The sequence below is a fragment of the Arachis hypogaea genome, chromosome 4 (genome assembly GCF_003086295.3).
Source record: "Arachis hypogaea cultivar Tifrunner chromosome 4, arahy.Tifrunner.gnm2.J5K5, whole genome shotgun sequence".
Taxonomy (NCBI): domain Eukaryota; kingdom Viridiplantae; phylum Streptophyta; class Magnoliopsida; order Fabales; family Fabaceae; genus Arachis; species Arachis hypogaea.
The window spans coordinates 103,076,401-103,095,783 of NC_092039.1; the positions used below are offsets into that span (position 1 = coordinate 103,076,401).

The window sequence follows — 19,383 nt, forward strand, 5'->3', positions numbered from 1 at the left end:
AAAAAAGGGTTAAAATGGCATGGAGATTAGGGCGGTTTTAAAGAACCGCCATATTATCGAATCATTATGGCAATTTTTTCTGCTGCCGTAATTGGCTTTATATATTTTGGCGGTTCTGGTGATTATGGCGGTTTTGAACCGCCGTTTTCACACGCATATAAAAAGAAAAAAGTTGCAATCCCTAGCTCATTCAACGCCGTTCTTCCTTCTAGCTAGGGCTTCTATCCTCTCTGAACATACAACACTCTCATTTCCTCAGTGTAAAGAAGCTCTCCGACAACGCCTTCTTCCTTCTAGGGCTTCTCCTCTCTCCACCGGTTACGATCTCTTCAGGTACCTCTCCCTCTCAAGTTAAACTGAAACCGAAACCGAAATGCTGTTTTCGTACATAGAGAAGCCGAAATCGAAACTGATGCTGTTTTATTTTGTTTTTTCTTTTGTGCTGTGGAGACGAAGATTCCGGCGAGAGGCAAGGCTCTGGTGACCTCAGCATTTCGATTCCAGAAGGCACCGATTTCTTTGTTTTTGTTTGGGTTAGGATTTCAAAATTGCTTTTGATGCTGATTTTTGGGGTTTTTGTTTCTCTGCAGCTCTGTTAGAGATTTTTGGGTCTTCCGTTGAAGCATTGGATTGACGTTGGTGCGGGGGTGATTGACGACGATCTCAGGTCTTCTTTCGTTTACTTCTATTAAGGTGTTTCTCTCTCTCTCTCTCTCTCCCTCGCTCTCTCTGAACTCAGATCTTCTATTGCTTATTTCTATTAAGGAGTTTCTTTGATCTCCGATCTCAGATCTCAGATCTCAGAAAAAGTCTTCTACTAATCGGTGACTCGTCCGTCGGAAAATCTTGCCTCCTCCTCAGATTCGCTGTAAAACCCTCTTTTTCACACTCTTTTTTCCTCTTCTTCTAATTGTTCACCCGTTCTCTGTCTTTGATTAATTTCTTCAGGATGATTCTTATATCGACAGCTACATCAGCACCATTGGAGTTGATTTCGTATGTAACCTAATATTTTCCATTTGTTACTTTGCTTCACTGTTTAGGCCTTTCTCAATACTCATTATAATTATAATTTCACTCTATTATTTATTTATTTATTTTCAGAAAATCAGAACTGTGGAGCTGGAAGGGAAGACCATCAAGCTGCAGATTGTGAGTATTTTTTTTTTTAAATATTATGTCAATTTCTACGGCTTTTTTTTTTCCTGTTTGTAACCCTTGTTTCCGTCGGTGATCTAACTATACATGTCCCATCTTGCAAAAGCCCCAAAACTATATACTAAAAATGAAGAAGCTTCGTTATATTTTAAACAAAACAATTAACGCACATGCCATGGCTTCTTTTAGTTCCATTATTATTATTATTATTATATATGTGGCTTGGTTTCAACTATATTTAGGTTTGTACTTTCTTCTCATTAAAACCAATCCTATTATGAGTATAATGCCCCACATCCCTCAGATTACAAATTTACTCACCTTTGGCGTAGTAATCTGTGGACTGTGGTCCATGGAATGTGTACAGCATAAACAACGATAATGAATTCTTGATTTCTCTTCATGTGTCCTATCTGTCTGTGTGATTTTGACATAACCAATTTTTGTTATTTTGATGTGTATATTGGACACTGGTTGAGCTGTTTCTTTGAGTTTGGACTTGCTTCTTAGGCACTTGGAACCATTTTTGTTTTGCAGTTTGGGAACTAGTTTATGAGGCAATAACTGAACTATGTTTGCTTTGTTTTGCTTACTTCTATTTAGTTCTCTTTATTTCTCAAGCAAAAGGAAGCAACTCAAGTAGTGTAAAGGTGTTATTCAAATTGTGTGTGTTTTTTCTTCTGAAGTTGATATGTTTTGCTACTCAATTTTGTCATGAGTTATTGAAATATGAGTGATTATGTTGCAGTTTGTGTAGTATGTTACAGTTTGTGTTATCCAACTATATTTAACTCAATTTTGTAGAATTCTGCACTCAAGGTTCATATATTCTTCATTATTAGGTAACTTTATTTTTTCTCTGCTGAATTATTTTGAGTATGCTTCTCTGTCTTGACTCTTGACCTTAAAGGGTAATCAAATATCTTTTCTTTTTGTGATGTGTTTTACTTGCTGGTGTTGGTGATGGTGGAAATTTAAGAAATTGGGCTCTGATATGAGTCTAGTAATGAAACTTGCAACTAGCTTCCAAACTTTGCTTATTCTATTTTGAGTATAAACCTGGTATGATATTATTCTAAGATTATTTCTTATTCTGTTTTATTTTATTTTCACAAACATAACTTCTGTGCTTGCTTGCATCCTGCCTTGAATGAATTCATCTTTTAAGTCCTTTTTGTTTCTTATCGATTTCATCTCTTTGTCTCCGTTTACCTCTAAATTATTGTATTATGTTCCATTTAATCTACTTTTCTTAGTGGAACATTCGCTAGTCTTCTTGGGACATGATCAAACCAAATAAACTGTTGACGCACTTGATGCTTGTTTGATAATTGATGTGTGCATACTGCAGGTGGTCCCTACAATATACAAAGACATTAGAGGCCATGTTACCTATTCAAATCAGGTATTGTCAAATATGAGAAACTTACCATCATTTGCATTGTTCCTTGGATAATGCCTAAGTTGCATAATAAATGTTATTGCACAGTATTCTGTGACTGAGCATTTCAAGAGTTCAGAGCAAGGTGCAGTCCCTGGAGTGTTCTTCTTTTATGACATATCACCAATTAAGGTAATACTGCTTAAAAAGTTAGATTATTTCATCCTCCTGTGATTATATTGGCACTGTTTTGCGCACTTTTGATGCTCTTGTTAATTTGTTAGTTGTTATTAGATGAGCGCAGAAAAGGGTCAATCAAGGCCAATACTATTTACTTTTGTTTATTATTGACAGCCAATAATCAATACAAGTCCCCTTCTCCTCCCACCCTGAGGTTTATCTTTGTTAGTTAACTTACAAATAGATAAGTTTTTGCATTTTTGTCCCTTGCTTTTCTTTCTTAATGTAATATGCAAATTAACTTGAATACCTGCTAATTGAAACTATAAAAAGCTTAGTTTACCTTGAACTAAAAAAAATTTAACAAGTAATCAACCATACTCTTTAAATTTGTTTGAGCTACCAACTTCAAATTAAAATTAATGTTTTTGAAATGAAGATGTCTTTATGTGAAAATTAATGTGAACACACGTATGTGGCGTTTATCACAGTTCACAGACAGTCCAGTGTTCCGTGTACATCATTCATAATCATTAATCAACTAATCAACAACTTAATAATATAAACTTTTTCTTATGAGATTTCAAGAACCAAACTGCATGTAATTCCTGTTTATTTTGACAAGAAACTAATTACATAGCGTTCTAACTCATACTGCTCATCCTTAGTTTTTAGTATGTAGTACCTAACATTAAAAACCTTTTTTTTTTGTTATTGGAGTGAAGATTTCTTTTGCCAGTTTCCTTTTTAATGCATTTTATTATAACCTTATGATGCATTCACATGCAGTCTGCAAGTGTGTCAGAAATGGTGTTCAATTATTTTCTAGACTTCTACTAAATTTTATTATTTAATATTTAATTTCTCTCTCTCCTTAATTTTCTTTCTTTCTCTTTTTATAATACAGTTGGCGCAAAAAAAGAAAGAATATTTAATACAGTCTTTAATTTTCTTTCTTTCTCTTTTCTATTTAATTCTCTTTCTCTTTTTTTTTATTATTATTATTTTTATCAGTCCTTAATACATGTCCTTAATATTTAATACATGTCCTTAATTTTTTAATACAGTCCTTAGTATTATTATTTAATACAGTCCTTAATATTTAATACATGTCCTTAATTTTTTTATAAATTATAATTTTTTTGTCTCTTTCTATCTTGTAGAAAAAAATTAATTTGCATATATACCACTGCTTGAGAAGGAAAAGTTCACAAAGCCATTGTTACAGCCACAAAATTATCATTTGAAAAAGGTAATTACAATTTTTTTTATAATTTCTTTTAAAATACTATTTAAGTATTTGTTTGATATCTAATTTGTACATACAAGAATTTCTTTTTATAGTAGTGCCTGCTGATATATACTAGTTAGTTGCCTAGTTAATATGAGAGAGAGAGATTTTTAATGAATAGATTTTTTAAAATTTCTATTTGTAGTCCCTCTTAGTCATGTCAATCGATAAGTCATGGATTGGAAAACCACGAAACACACATGAGTATAAAGATGGTCTAAACAAGTTTTTGGATTTCGCTTTTGAGCATCGATCTCTCGGGGGTCGTCAGATTAAATGCCCTTGTCCAGTGTGTGGTTTTGGCAAGTGGCAAACAAGAGAGAAAGTTTTTGAACATTTAATAGTCAAGCCATTTCCAGAAAACTACAAAGTTTGGTATTGGCATGGTGAAGAAGCAGTTGGAGTTGGGTCACAAGCTCATCAAACACATATTGTACAAGATGATTTGACATCTCAACATCCAATGGTTACAATGCTCAATGACGCGTTTGGAGTTACTGGACCTGACTTGAATGAAGATGGATATGGAGATGAAGACAACATAGAAGATGGAGATGAAGATGAAGACAACATAGAAGATGGAGATGGAGACAATGCAGAAAATGTAGAATTTTACAAGTTGTTGGAAGATGGTAGTGAACAATTGTATGAAGGGTGCACAAAGTATTCAAAACTGTCTTTCTTGATTAGTCTGTATCACATAAAGTGCTTATACAGAATAAGCGACAAAGCCATGACCGAAATTCTCAAGTTAATAAAAGATGCTTTTGGAAATGCGAAGATTTCAAATACATTCTATGAGGCCAAGAAAACCATAAACAAACTAGGGCTTAATTATACCAAGATACCTGCTTGTCCTAATGACTGCATGTTATATTGGGGGGAGGATGAAGATTTGCAAGAATGCAAAAGATGCAAGACATCTAAATGGAGCGATGCTAAAAAGAAGAAACCGGCAAAGATCTTGCGATACTTTCCACTAAAACCGAGACTTCAATGATTATTCATGTGTTCTAAGACTGCTCAATCAATGCGATGGCATGCTTCGGCAGAAAAGAAAGATTCGAAGATGAGGCATCCGCGGGATTCTGAAGCTTGGAAGACATTTGATTTACTTCATGATAGGTTTGCCGAAGATCCTCGAAATGTACGTCTTGGTCTTGCAGCTGATGGATTCAACCCCTTTGGAGCTATGCGTACAAACTATAGCGTTTGGCCAGTGGTGCTTATTCCATACAATCGACCTCCATGGGAGTGCATGAAGCCAACATCACTAATCTTGTCAATGATTATTCCCGGAGAGAAAATGCCGGGGAACAACATAGACGTATATTTACAACCTCTTATCAAAGAGTTAAAAGAGTTGTGGCATGATGGTGTTCAAACATTAGATAGGTTCAAGAATGAAATGTTTACATTGCGAGCAGCATTAATGTGGACAATTAGTGATTTTCCAGGCCTTGGTAACTTATCTGGGTGGAACGTACACAGTAAATATGCTTGTCCCACATGTAACTTCAACACTGATTCATATAGATTAAAGCATGGTGGAAAATGGTGTTTTTTGGGGCATCGCCGTTTCTTAGAAAGGGGTCATAAGTTTAGGCTAAGTCGTGCAAAATTTAATGGAAAAATTGAGTTGAGGGATCCCCCAGCAGTACTAACAGGGTCAGAAATATTGGAACAACTTGAAGGCATCAATGTTTCATTTGGGAAGGAACTACAGGCAAGTAAAGGTAAGAGGACTCGACGAAAAGTTGTTGAAGAAGATGATGAATCAGGGATGTGGAGGAAGAAAAGCATATTTTTTGATCTACCTTATTGGGAGTCTAACTTATTGCGCCATAATCTAGATGTCATGCACATTGAAAAGAATGTTTGCGACAATGTGTTATACACTTTGCTCAATGAGACTGGAAGGTCAAAGGATAATCTCAAAGCTCGTAAGGATCTCAAAGAAATGGGTATAAGGAAAGATTTATGGCCAGATGAAAATGGGAGATATCATCCATCTTTGTTCACAATGTCAAATTCCATGAAAGATGTATTCTTGCGTACTATAAAGAATATTAGAGTACCAGATGGTCTCTCGAGTAATATTTCACGTTGTGTTGACCTGAAGCAAAGAAAGCTTTCTGGATTGAAGAGCCATGATTGCCACGTCCTTATGCAGCAACTATTACCCATTGCCATACGTAATGTGCTACCAGATAAAGTTACTGCAGTGCTAATAGAGTTGTCTTCATTCTTTCAACAGTTGTGCTCTAAAAGCTTAAGTCTTACAGAACTTGAGAAGCTCCAACCTCGAATAATCCTTACCCTTTGTCATTTAGAAATGTTGTTCCCTCCTTCTTTCTTTACAATCATGGTTCATTTAACCTGTCATCTAGTTGATGAAGCAAAACTTGGAGGACCAGTACACTATAGGTGGATGTATCCTATTGAGAGGTAAATATCTCTTTTCAATCATTGTTCATTTAACCTGTCACTTAGTTATATCTTGCTTACTAAAGCCAATTATACAAACTAGGTATTTAGGACATTTGAAGTCCTATGTACGAAACAAAGCTAAATCAGAAGGTTCTATAGCTGAAGGATATGTGGCTGAAGAAGCTCTTACATTTTGCTCTCGATACTTAGAAGGGATTGAGACAAGATTTAATAGGCCACCACGTGTTGATGACCGTCCGGATGGTAATTACAATAAACATGTTGATTCGCTTTTTCCACAAATGGGTAACTCTAAGGGAGCTTTCACAGTATTTGAGTTGTCACCTATGGAAAAAAAACAAGCACATCGCTATGTGGTTCTAAATTGTCCATATGTCAAACCGTTCATTGAGTAAGTACTTAAGGATTTGCGTACATGTTTTTTATTTACTTGAAAATAGTTGTTTAGTTAGAGTTAAACTTTCATATCTGACAGTGACTTCAAAGATTTTATACGAAGAAGATCTAAGGGTAGAAGGCCATCAAATGTAGAGATAGAAAAAAGAGTCAATAAAGATTTTGTTACTTGGTTTCCTATGCAGGTAAATAGAAAAGTGATCATTTTTTGCTAATATTGAGCAGTATTTGTGGATATAATAACTAATATGTTGTTCTATCATAATAGCTTATGAACCCAGACGTTATGAATACTGTGCATGAGGATTTGAGATACTTAGCAAGGGGTCCATCACGATATGCCAAGAGGTTTTCTACATTTAGTATCAATGGGTTCTCCTTTCGAACTACCAATCGAGACAATGGGTTAAAGACCCAGAATAGTGGAGTTTTCTTAATGTCTTCAACTCCTTGTGTTGCTAGCGCTAGTGATGCTAATGTTAGGAATGCTGATTTGTCATATTATGGCAAATTAGAAGATATTATAGAACTAAACTACAATGGCCGATTTCAGGTTACTTTATTCAAATGTAAATGGGCTGACACCACTAGAGAATGGGGCTGTAGAAAGGATAGTTGGGGTTTTACTTCTATTAATTTTTCACGAGTAATACATAGTGGTGACCGAGAGGAGGATGATCCATATATTGAAGCCTCACAAGCTCGAATGGTGTATTTTGTCAATGATGAAGTGAATAAAGATTGGAGTGTTGTCGTGCATTTGAAGCCAAGAGACTCATATGATATGGGGGGAAATGAAGATGATGAAGCATGCGAGAATGAGCCATGGTTAGAGCAAAACTTGGATTCTTTATTTGAAAATGGTGATAATCTATCATTGTTAAGAGATGAGGTAGATGATGAACTACTAGATGATGACATTGGAGAAGACGAACACATGTCGGAATAGTTAGTAGGTTAAATTAATTTATGGTATGAAATTTATATTTAAGTTTTCATTTAGTTATAATTCACATTTTATCCATACTTATTAATTATTTTATTTCCAACTATTATTTATCTAAAAAAAATATTTATGTATAGGGACTCTTAGTGTTATTTTCTCCTGCTATATTAAGATGGTCCACTATCCATTAATTTGTCATAGGAATAGAGTATAAAACTCGATAAAATAATATTTGAGAAAAACAAAAGTCATATGTGGTTAAAGAATATTTCCCCCATGCATTTCTGTGCAGAGTGGCAAGGGAAGAAGATACCCTTCACAAGTGGATTCAGAATCTTTACGTTTGAAGAAGTTGAAGGAAGATTGTTTATTAGGTAGTACTATTTCTCCATTAAAGTTAGATTTTTTAGTAATTTTGTATAAAATTTCTCCATTAGGAAGTACTATTTTGTATAAAATAATTTTATATTGATTTAAAACTTGGGGACCTAGTACTGGTATGCATGTACAGAAATGCTTGGTGTATATTAAAATTAGTGGTTAAATTGACTTTATCAATTTGCATCCAAAACACACCACATTCAGAACACAACATCACCATACATATACATCTCACTCAAATCATTAGCTAGCAGGTAAATTTATTTAACAAATCTATGGACTATGATATGTTTTCATTATGCATGTTTAATTCTTATTGTTATCTATGTTAAACTCTTCTCCTACTCTTCAGATTCTGGAAATTTGATATAATATTATATCATTGTGGAATTGTTTTCGGGTTTTGTTTAATTTGTTCATTCAGATTTTTGTTTCTCTTGAGTTTTTAGTTTTATTACTAGATTTATTTTTTCAAGGCTAAACCGTTCACCTTGTTATGATATCTGAGATTCTCTGAGCTTTGAATTAAGCCTTTTTAAATGACATTGATATATATAGCACCTTTTTAGATTAGATTTTGTTTATTTTTTCTCTTCATTTATTTATTTTGTTATTCTTTGGGTATTTGCTATTTTTTTTTCACACCTAATCTTATTCGGTTAGTTAGTTGTTTGAGGATTTTGGTTGATTCTAAATCAGTGTTTGAGGAGTTATGATAAAACTGAATGAAAGGACTTATTTAGGTTTAATTTAACCACAATCTAACTATATGAACTGAAATCTTATTTGTACAACCAAAGTTATATATCTTTTAAAACCATTGCTTTTTTTTAATATACTTTTTGTTAATGGGAATTTCTTGAAGAAGATTTTGTTTTTCTGCTTTTGTTGCTTTTGTTGCAGAAACTTTGTAAGAGGAATCAAGAAATTCGGCAAAAACAAATAATTCCTCATACTTCAGGTGCTAAATCAATTGCAAGAAGAAGGGCTGAATTGGTAATCAATTAATGCATGCATATCTAATCTATCTCAAATATAATGCATGCATCATCTCTTAATTTTCTGCATATCTAATCTAAGTTATTAGGCTGCCATTTGTTTATCAAGTCTTTCTACTTTTCTTAAATTTTAGACGGAAGAGACAGGAAAAGAAGTTAATAGAGTTCAAATGTGGGACATCACTCACAAGAAAATAGATGGAAGTTATGTTAATGAAAAGGCTAAAGAAATAGCGGTAAGACTAAAGTCCAATAAGTAACTTGTTTGTATTTCTTTTTCTTTCTTTTTTATAAGATAATACTATTTTTTTATTCTTTCTCTTTCTTTTTATATATGTAGGAGAAGATTGAAGCACATAGCAGCCAACAACCGATGGAATTAACTGTTAATTCTCCTCTTGATGCTCTTGGAGTAGTTTTTGGGAGAGAGCACCCTGGCCGTGTTCGAAGTTTAGGTATGGGAGCTGTTCCAACAATTGCTTTCAAGAACAACACCACAAGGATTAGTCAAATGCATTTAGGTTCTTCAAATCATGTTGGCACATCATCTACTTGTGGTCCAAATGTGCAAGAGGAGTTGGATACTGTTAAAGCGCAATTGCAAGCGCTAGTATCCTATATTGCTTCTAAGGAAGGAGGTCAAATTCCAATACAATTGGCTGGAATGTTCCCTACTCAACAAGTTTCACAGGTACATTCATATTCTGCCTATGATTCCTATTATTAATATAATTAGTAGTAGTGCTTTTTGCTTCTAAGGAACTATAGTAATTAAAGTGAAACTGGAGGTTGGGGTTCCTTCTTGATTGGATGTATTTTTTATGAGATAATCTTTGAGCATGAAATGAATGAGTGCAGTTCTTTGTCGCAAAAATGCAAGTTATTTATAGATCGGATTGTCTTCTTGGAACATATTTGAATGTACTTTTGAGTGAAATAATTGTAAACTGTTCATGAATACAGATTTTGACTTCCCGTTCTGATTTTCTTCTAAATTATAATTGATTAACAAAAAGTGAAAAAAAAGATTTATCAATTTTTGTGGTATATAGGCACAAGTAGGAAGCAGCTAATGGTAATAGGTGAGCATGAGCATGTGTTATTGCTGGTTGTTGACTAAGGGTTGTTATTGCTGTTATTGCTTTGTTTGAAAATGATTCTATACATCAGTGAATAGAAAGATCTTAAGGCTTCATTCTTTGTCGCTGCTATGGTTAACAAGCACATGGGAAAGCTAATTAACAACTAGCACTAGTAGTATTATTAGTAACATTTTATATGTATTTTTTAGATGAATTCGAATTCATAATTATCCACTTATTATTAATATATGCCTTTTTCTTGTATTTCTTGTGCTCATAATAAATATATTTTTGTTGTAGGGATTGGATCAGGAGAGTGAGATTCCATCACCAAAAGAGTTAGGAAGTAGGTCTTCTGGAGCAAGCAACAAGGAAGCATGACCTTGCTTGATATGTTAAGACGTATATTAAGGATTATATGTTAAGACAATTATAAGTCAGAATTAGTCAATGCTTGTTAAGGATTATTTTGATAATTTGTTTTTTGGATTATGACATTTCAATTATAACTTGGATTATGACTTTTAGATCATGTATGAATTAAAAATCATCTTATGATGTTTGATTTATGGCTATAACTTTTGGTTATTATGAGATTTTTGAGTTTTGAAAATATCACTTTAAATTAGTGGTTTCAATCTTATTTTAAAAAGTATAAAATTGCCATCATAATTAGGTACAAACGGCGGATAGAAACCCCCGTTTTAAATGAAAACGATGTCATTATACGCTGGTAGAAACGGCGGTTAAAAACTGCCATTTTAAATGAAAATGATGCCATTATATTTTGGAAAAAACGGCGGTTAGAAACTGCCATTTTAAACACACAAGATGCCATTATAACATGGTAAAAATGGCGGTTATCATGGAAAAAACGGCGGTTTCCAACCGCCATTTTAAACGGAAGAGATGTCACAACATCCTGGTAAAAACGGCGGTTGTTTAAAAACCGCCATTTTATACGGAAATAATGGCGGTTACAAACCGCCATTTTAACCCTCAGAGAACCGCCGTATTATGCTAAGGTAATTGTGGCGGTTTTCTAAAAACCGCCGTAATAACCAGAATGGCGCCCAGAATAACGGCGTTTCTTGGGGGCGCCATTTTCGGTAATAATGGCGGTTCTAACCGCCGTAATTCCCCAAAATAACCGCCGTTTTAACCCCCTTTTTTTGTAGTGCTCCTTCTCCAGAGAGTGGTAAAGGTTTATAAACCTTGAATACCAAGTAGTCTTCATGAAGCCTTAAAACCAATTCACCTCTCTCAACATCTATCAGAACTCTCCCAGTAGTCAGAAATGGTCTTCCTAGGATGATGGAGTCCTTTGCATCCTTTCCCATATCTAATATCACAAAATCTGCAGGGAGGAATATCTCTCCAATCTAGACCAAGACATTTTTCACTAGCCCATGCGCCTGCCTCAGAGATTTGTCAGCCATCTCTAATGCTATCCTTATAGGCCGTGCCTCTTGAATTTGCAGCTTCTTCATTGCGGACAAAGGCATCAGGTTAATACTTGAGCCAAGATTACAAAGAGCTTTGTCAAAGGTGATAGTCCCAAATCCCAATAGTGCATGGAATCTGAAAGCTCCCTGGATCTGCCATCTTCTTAGGCAGCTTGCTCTGACTGAGTGCACTACACTCCTTGGTTGGTACCACTGTTTCATCTCCCTTTAAGGCTTTCTTCTCAGAGAGTAGACCTTTTATTAGTGCCATATAGGGAGGCATTTTCTCCAAAACATCGACAAAAGGAATATTTATTTGTAGCTTTTTAAAGATTTCCAAGAATTGAGAGAACTGCTTGTCTTAGTCTCCTCTTGGGGCTTCTGAGATTGTGGTGCTTCAGGCTCTTGAATATGCGCTCTAGGTGGGGCGTGTAACAATGCAGCTTCAGCCTTTTCTGGAGTTTCTTTCTCCTCTGACCCCTTAGCAACTTGCGCCTCCTTCTTCAGTATGGATTCATTATCCGTTGTGAGGGCCTTACACTCTTTTCTTCAGTTTATCTCTATGTCACCAGGAAGAGTGTTGGAGGGTCTCTCAGGTATTCTTTTGCTCAGTTGACCCACTTGTACTTCTAAATTCCGAATGAAAGCTCTAGATAGTCTCTTGCATAAAGTTATGGGTGCTCTTGAAAAGCTCTGCAACTAGAGTGACCAAGTCAGGAGTATTCTGAGGTTGGGTGGACGCCTGCTGTTGTTGAGAAGCTTGAGATTGGTGGCTATTGAAATTGTTGAACTTGTTTTGATTCAAACCGCCATGAGAGTTGTTGTTAAAGTTCGATTGAGGCTTTTGGGGTTGTTCTCTCCATCCAATTTTAGGGTGATTCTTCTATTCCTGATTGAATGTATTTAAATAGGGATTATTATTGAATTTTTTGAAAAAATTTTATATAATTAACTTGCTCAGGAGTGGGTTGAGCATAACCATAATTTTTTCTTAGCTGAAGTCTCCACTCATGTCATATAATGCATCTTGAGTAGTTGAATTCATTGCATATAGGAGAAATATATAGTAATTTCATGTGATGGAAATATAGTGGAATTTAGAGTTGAATTTGTGTTATAGTTGAGTTGAATTCTAAACCTATTATTGATTATATTTGGTTGATTATAATGTGTTAATTCCTGGCAGACTATTCAATTTTTTGTTTTATAGTGTAATATATTGTTTTATAGTGTAAGATATTGTTCATTGTTGTTCTATGTTGTTGCTGTTGTATAAATATTGTTGTATATATGTTGTTTTATGTTGACTATTTTATATTTTTATTTAGGTGGAACCAGTTTAATCGATTTAACCTGGAATCTATCGATTAAACCAATAACATAATGACCTAGTAATTTGACTGGTTCGATTACTAATTCGATTTTTGACAACTATATATGCTTCCTCAGCAAAAAGGTGTTGGTATTAGAAGCGAGCTGCCGCCTCCAACCAAACCCTCTCTAGAACCATTTTTTCATTTCTCAGCATACGTTTTGAACTAACACGATTTAAGGTGAGTCCTACTTTTAATTTTTTTGCCTCTATTCATTCACGTTTCACTCAATTTCACTTTCTGCCAAGTTTTTGAAAATCGGTTCGAACCGTTTGGTCAACTCAATTTCACTTTCTGCTAAGTTTTTGAAAATCGGTTCGAACCGTTTGGTCAAATCGATTGAATTGTGAACTAATGAGATTTGTAGTTTGGTTAAAAACTATAATAGTCAATTTTAAAAATCGTTATTAAATCATCCAACTGACTGAGAACTGGTTTATCGAATTGAACCGGAATCTGACCGGTTTTCAAAAATTTCCCCAAACAGCGCTGTTTTGTTTCAAACTCCAAAGAAACCCTAACCAAACTGCAGCACCCTTCCTCACTCACTCCTCCTTCCAGCCCCCTTCCTAAATCAGAAAGCAACCCTAGCCTTCAAACTCCAAAGGCTCAAACGGCAACCCAACCCTAGCCTCCACTCACTCACTCACTCACCCTCTCTTAACCAGTTAGCCTCCCCAGTCCCGCGATTCATTAACTCATCATCAACACTCATCAGCCACCCACCACTAGCTGCAGCAGGCAGCAGCTCCCACCATCGCCGAACTCCTCTCCTCGGCCAGAGCTCACCGTCACCGAACGTCTCTGCCACTCACCATCTTCTCCTCGCCGTGGAATCTCTGCTCGGAGCTCTTCTCGTTGCCATCGTGAACTGCTCCTGCTCGGCTGACGTCTCTTCGCCGTAACGAGCTCTGTTCCCGGCGTCTCTCTCTTCAAGCTCCCTCTCTATCTCTACGAGGTCACTGCCAGCGCCGTGTTCCTCCGAGCTCACACCCTCTGCGAGCTCACTCTGTCACCGCCGTTCCTCCATCGGCGTTTCATCAGTAGGCCACTTCTTCTTCAGCTTCATCTTTATTTTCTAGTTAATTTTTAAGATTGTGAGCTCAGTTTATGTTCTGAAATTGGATTCTGAAGTTATTGTTGGCATGAAGTTTTTTAGTTATTGCAGTTGGTTCTGTTGTTGCCGAATTTGTGTTGCTGCTTCATTGTAATTACTATTTTGCAATCATATATAATTTCTATTGTTACTGATTTTAGATCTGAAATTGTGGTTGATGATTGCTGAATTGTTGCTTGATTCTGGCAAGATTGAACGCATATCTGGTTGTTAGCGACGATTGAACCATCTTAGAGCTTTCCCTTTCATAACTTGAATCATTGAATGATTAGCTATGCTATTCTGTACTCTATATTCTGTATTCGTGGTGTTGATTGAATCATTGAATACTTAGTGCACTGCTGGGTTTTTTTTGGTTAATTTTTGGAAAAAGATGATTAATCTTTGTCAAAATTGTGCTGAAATTTTGCTAAAGTTGTGATCAGCTGAAAATCTTGTTAATCTTTATTAAAATTGTGCTGAAATTTTGTTAAAAGTTGTTCAGAGTTTCTATTTGTTCATTATGATCAGTCTTTTGTTAGAGAAGAAATAATTTTGTCATCTTTGTTTTTAACGAAGAAATAGATTAACTGAATTAACTCAATTAACTAGATAAGTAGATGTTCGAATATTTATTATTGGTTTGGTTAATTTAATAATTTTTTTTTGTTTCTTGTGACCATCTTAAATTTCATATAATATTATAAATTTTATACGTATATAAATTTTGACCTTTGATACTTGTTTTTTTATATTTGACTCGTGTTGTATTTAAATGTGTTATGAGATTTAATTGGAATTATACTTTTAATTTATATATATTTAAGATTCATATCAGAGTATATTTATATTTTTGTATATTTATTTATAATTTGATAAGTTATTTTATTATAATTTGGTTATTTCGGATGAATCATGATTGAATCTGTTGAACCTCTAAACTGATGAACCAGTAGCTCGAGCGGTTTGATGACCGGTTTGGTTTTTAGAACCTTGCTTCATGCAATTCGATTCGCTAGTTTCCTTAGCTAAGAAAGCCTAAATCTCCTCATTCTCAGCTTAAAACTAGTATTATTGATCAATTAGTGTGGGAACATGTTTTAAACTTCGATTCTTGCAGTGCCTCCACTTTTTTTGTGCATTTCATTTTAATCTGTGTCTGGGATAGGTTGGTTCGACACAATGGTGCAGTATAACTTCAAGAAGATTACGGTAGTGCCGAACGGGAAGGACTTTGTTGACATCATCCTCTCCCGTACCCAGCGCCAGACACCAACCGTCGTGCACAAAGGATATGCAATTTCCCGTCTCCGTCAGTTTTATATGCGAAAAGTGAAGTACACTCAACAAAATTTCCATGACAAGCTCTCTACCATCATTGATGAGTTTCCTCGCCTCGATGATATTCACCCATTCTACGGAGATCTCCTCCACGTGCTCTACAACAAAGACCATTACAAGCTTGCACTTGGACAGATCAACACTGCCAGGAATCTTATTGGTAAGATTGCAAAAGACTATGTGAAGCTGTTGAAGTATGGTGACTCGCTGTACCGGTGCAAGTGTCTGAAGGTTGCTGCTCTTGGTCGCATGTGCACTGTCATCAAGAGGATTGGCCCGAGTTTGGCTTACCTTGAACAGGTTAGGCAACATATGGCTAGGCTTCCGTCGATAGATCCAAACACCAGGACTATTTTGATTTGTGGCTACCCTAATGTTGGCAAGAGTTCATTCATTAACAAAATTACAAGAGCTGATGTGGATGTGCAGCCTTATGCTTTCACCACAAAGTCGCTGTTCGTTGGCCACACAGACTACAAATACCTTAGGTACCAAGTAATTGATACACCGGGTATTTTGGACAGGCCTTTTGAGGATCGAAATATTATTGAGATGTGCAGTATTACTGCTTTAGCTCATCTGAGAGCTGCAATACTGTTTTTCTTGGATATATCAGGGTCTTGCGGTTATAGTATTGCTCAGCAGGCAGCTCTATTTCACAGCATTAAGTCTTTGTTTATGAACAAGCCGCTGATCATAGTGTGCAACAAGACCGACTTGCAACCACTGGAGGGGATATCTGAGGAAGACATGAAGCTGGTCATCGAGATGAAATCTGAAGCCTTGAAGACTGTAATTGGCCAAGGAGGTGAGGCAACAAGTGATGACAGTGTGTTGTTGACCATGAGCACTTTGACTGAAGAAGGGGTGATTTCTGTGAAAAATGCAGCATGTGAGAGGCTACTGAATCAGAGGGTGGAGGTGAAGCTGAAGTCAAAGAAAATTAATGACTGCTTGAATAGGTTTCATGTTGCGATACCAAAACAACGTGACCAGAAGGAAAGGCCACCATGCATTCCTCAGGCTGTTTTGGAAGCTAAAGCAAAAGAAGCAGCTGAAAAGGAAAAGAGAAAAACCGAGAAGGATCTGGAGAATGCGAATGGTGGAGCAGGTGTATACTCAATGAACTTGAGGAAGCATTACATTTTGGCTAATGATGAATGGAAAGAAGATATACTGCCAGAAATTTTGGATGGTCACAATGTGTATGACTTCATTGATCCTGATATTCTCCAAAGGGTTGAAGAGTTGGAAAGAGAAGAGGGCATAAGACAGGCAGAAGAGGAAAACGGCGAGTTTGAGATTGATGGAGCTGAGTTGACTCCAGAACAGCAAGCAGCTTTAGCTGAGATTAGAAAAAAGAAAAGCTTGCTCATCCAACAGCATAGGATTAAGAAGAGCAATGCGGAGAGCCGGCCAACTGTTCCTAGGAAATTTGACAAAGACAAGAAATTCACATCTGAAAGAATGGGAAGGCAGTTGTCTTCTCTGGGGCTTGATCCCAGTCTGGCAATCCAGAGAATGCGAAGTAGGTCTGTCTCTAGGAGAGGTCGGAAGAGGGACAGGTCACCTGAAGGTGCTGATGGTGGAGACAGTATGGATGTTGATGGTGATACACCTGGCAAGAAGCAGCGCCTGAGTAGGTCACGTTCACGATCCAGGTCTGTATCTCGCCCACCACATGAAGTTGTGCCTGGAGAGGGCTTAAAGAACTCTGCACAAAAGATCAAGGCGATTAAACTTGCAAAGAAATCTGTCATGAAGAGAAACAAGCAAGCTCGCCGCGGAGAAGCTGATAGAGTCATACCAACTCTTAAGCCGAAGCACTTGTTTTCTGGAAAGCGCTCCACTGGAAAAACCGATAGGCGCTGAAAAAGGTAATGTTTTTGGCCTCTACGTCTTATTCTCTATGCATCTTGCTTTACTAAGTCTACTAATACTAAGTCTCCACAAACCTTAGATTTGATTGCATGCTTCTGTAGTTGTTGACTGCTGTCATGCCAAAGTTACTTCTGTAGTTAAGTTTATTTTATGCATACATTAGATTTCATTACATGCATGCTCTTGTGGCTGTTGAATGCTGACATGCCAAAATTTCATCACTAGTTTTTTTTTCCCTTGTACATACATTTATTCTGATCCTATAAGTTGGTTCTTCATTTTTTCTTAGCAGGGGAAATTGTTTTATGCTGTTGTTGGAGAAGTTTCTCGGCATTGCTTGAGGCTGCCAAAAGTTTTGTTTCTCTATATTAGTGATACTGTGTTAGATTTAAGTATGGTAATGTTGCCAAAATTTTATTATATACCTCTGCTTCAATTTTATTTTAGAATTTTCACTGTCTGTTGCACAGTTTGCACTATTCATAGTTGTATGTTTTGTCAAATTTTGGGGACCCTATAATATAGTTATTTGAATGAATGAAGATGGTTGAGCTTTTTTAAATGTTTTGTCACGTAACTCGAAAGTAAATAAGTATTATTTCAGCATTCTGCATCTTTTGGTCTGAACTTGTTCCAAGCTTTTGTGTAGTTATTGGAAGTTTAGCATTATAAGTTTAATGCCCTGATAAAAGGGTAATTTATCACAGGTATTTCGCATTATTGCAGGATCGGAAAAAAGGCCATACTTAGAGTATAATATAGGTAGTCTAACATGCTAATAATAATGTTCTGAACCTTTGTGTTGAACATTATTGTCAGATGCCAAGAACATTTTTAGAATCAGAACAAAAAAAAAAAATCCTCATAACCAAAAATCAGAATAAGGAATGGGTTCAGAACAAAAATCAAAACAGAACCAAAATCCAAAATAAAAAATTAGAACTAAGAACTAATAATTATAACAAAAAATCAGAATAAAAGATCATAACAGAACCAAGAACAAATAATCAGATAAAAAAAAATAGAACAAATAATTAGAATTTTGGGTTTAATCTGATACTTGTGCCATTTTTACGTTGTTAATTTTTGCTATTTTTTTATTAAATCTAGAATTATATTATTATTTATTTTATTTTTACTTTATCCTAAAAAATATTTTTTATTAATTAATTTAAATATAACTTTTAAAAAATTATAAACACATGATATTAAAACAAGATCACAATTAGTGAAAAATAGATAAAATAAATTGATAAATTATGTTTGTTTTCCATATACATATAAGTAACATTAAAAATGAGCAAAATTTTAAATTAAAAAAATAAATTAACACTTATAATAATTTTTTTTGGTGTATAATAAAGAAAATAAATTAAGACTTATAATTATTACCCTAAATCAGTACATAGTTTGAAATTTAAAATTTATTATTAAAATTTAGAATTTAAAATTTATGTTTTTTGGATTAGAAATAAGGGTTAGTGTTTAGGAATTAGGATTTAGAGTTTAGTAATTTTGGATTAGGATTTTGTATTTACTATTTATTTTGAGGGTTACCTGAAACTGTAGGTCGATCTCGGATGAGATCTGTGGTGGTGGTCGGAGCTGTCGCGTCCGGCTTGTTGGATTTGGCAGTGCTGCTGATCCTTCGTCATCGGAGGGTGGTGGTACCTGCAAGTGACTCCGATGCTTAAGTTAGCACGTGCTTTAGGCAGGTTTTTAGTAGAATCAGAGTATGAGTTATACCTGGGTGCTCTAGTGTATTTATAATAGTGTGGAATGACTTTTCTGGGATAAGATAGTTATCTTATCTTATCTTTGAGTGAAGTCATCTTATCTTTAAGGGGAACCGCCTTTATCTTTCTAGGCTTTGGCTGCCTTTAGATTTGGGCTGGGTTCCTTTAGTTTGGGCCTTCTTTAGGCCTCTTATGGTAATTTGGCCGACCTCTTTGAGAAGAGGTCGGTCATGGGCCAACCTTCTAA

The 19,383-nt window shown here is 35.5% G+C and overlaps 2 protein-coding genes across 3 annotated transcripts; both read left to right on the forward strand.

The window, feature by feature from the left end:
• Nucleotides 1-184: 184 nt before the first annotated feature.
• LOC112795105 (uncharacterized) lies at nt 185-10,858 on the forward strand. The gene is made up of 18 exons (XM_072235777.1): nt 185-333; nt 451-507; nt 591-693; nt 791-868; nt 949-996; nt 1,105-1,152; nt 2,510-2,563; nt 2,648-2,731; nt 3,883-3,971; nt 4,156-6,458; nt 6,541-6,852; nt 6,937-7,042; nt 7,126-7,829; nt 8,096-8,177; nt 9,088-9,180; nt 9,317-9,418; nt 9,523-9,873; nt 10,565-10,858. The coding sequence occupies exons 10-13, from the start codon at nt 5,017-5,019 to the stop codon at nt 7,804-7,806; spliced, it is 2,541 nt and encodes an 846-aa protein (XP_072091878.1). The 5' UTR covers nt 185-333; nt 451-507; nt 591-693; nt 791-868; nt 949-996; nt 1,105-1,152; nt 2,510-2,563; nt 2,648-2,731; nt 3,883-3,971; nt 4,156-5,016; the 3' UTR covers nt 7,807-7,829; nt 8,096-8,177; nt 9,088-9,180; nt 9,317-9,418; nt 9,523-9,873; nt 10,565-10,858.
• Nucleotides 10,859-13,500: 2,642 nt separating this feature from the next.
• Nucleotides 13,501-17,962, forward strand: LOC112797101 (nucleolar GTP-binding protein 1). 2 transcript variants are annotated; one of them, XM_025839864.3, is made up of 3 exons: nt 13,501-14,125; nt 15,347-17,396; nt 17,690-17,962. In XM_025839864.3, exon 2 carries the CDS (start codon nt 15,361-15,363, stop codon nt 17,389-17,391), a length of 2,031 nt encoding a protein of 676 aa, XP_025695649.1. In that variant the 5' UTR covers nt 13,501-14,125; nt 15,347-15,360; the 3' UTR covers nt 17,392-17,396; nt 17,690-17,962. The 2 variants fall into 2 exon arrangements, with proteins under 2 accessions (XP_025695649.1, XP_025695648.1); XM_025839863.3 differs by having other exon boundaries at nt 17,693-17,962.
• Nucleotides 17,963-19,383: the final 1,421 nt, after the last annotated feature.

What these genes read in the sequence shown, in the direction of transcription:
- LOC112795105 (XM_072235777.1), top strand. Translation starts at nt 5,017, where the DNA reads ATGTGTTCTAAGACTGCTCAATCAATGCGATGGCATGCTTCGGCAGAA. An exon ending in TGGATGTATCCTATTGAGAG is followed by an intron (nt 6,459 to 6,540) that starts GTAAATATCTCT and finishes TATACAAACTAG; the next exon opens with GTATTTAGGACATTTGAAGT. An exon ending in TATGTCAAACCGTTCATTGA is followed by an intron (nt 6,853 to 6,936) that starts GTAAGTACTTAA and finishes CATATCTGACAG; the next exon opens with TGACTTCAAAGATTTTATAC.
- LOC112797101 (XM_025839864.3), top strand. Translation starts at nt 15,361, where the DNA reads ATGGTGCAGTATAACTTCAAGAAGATTACGGTAGTGCCGAACGGGAAG.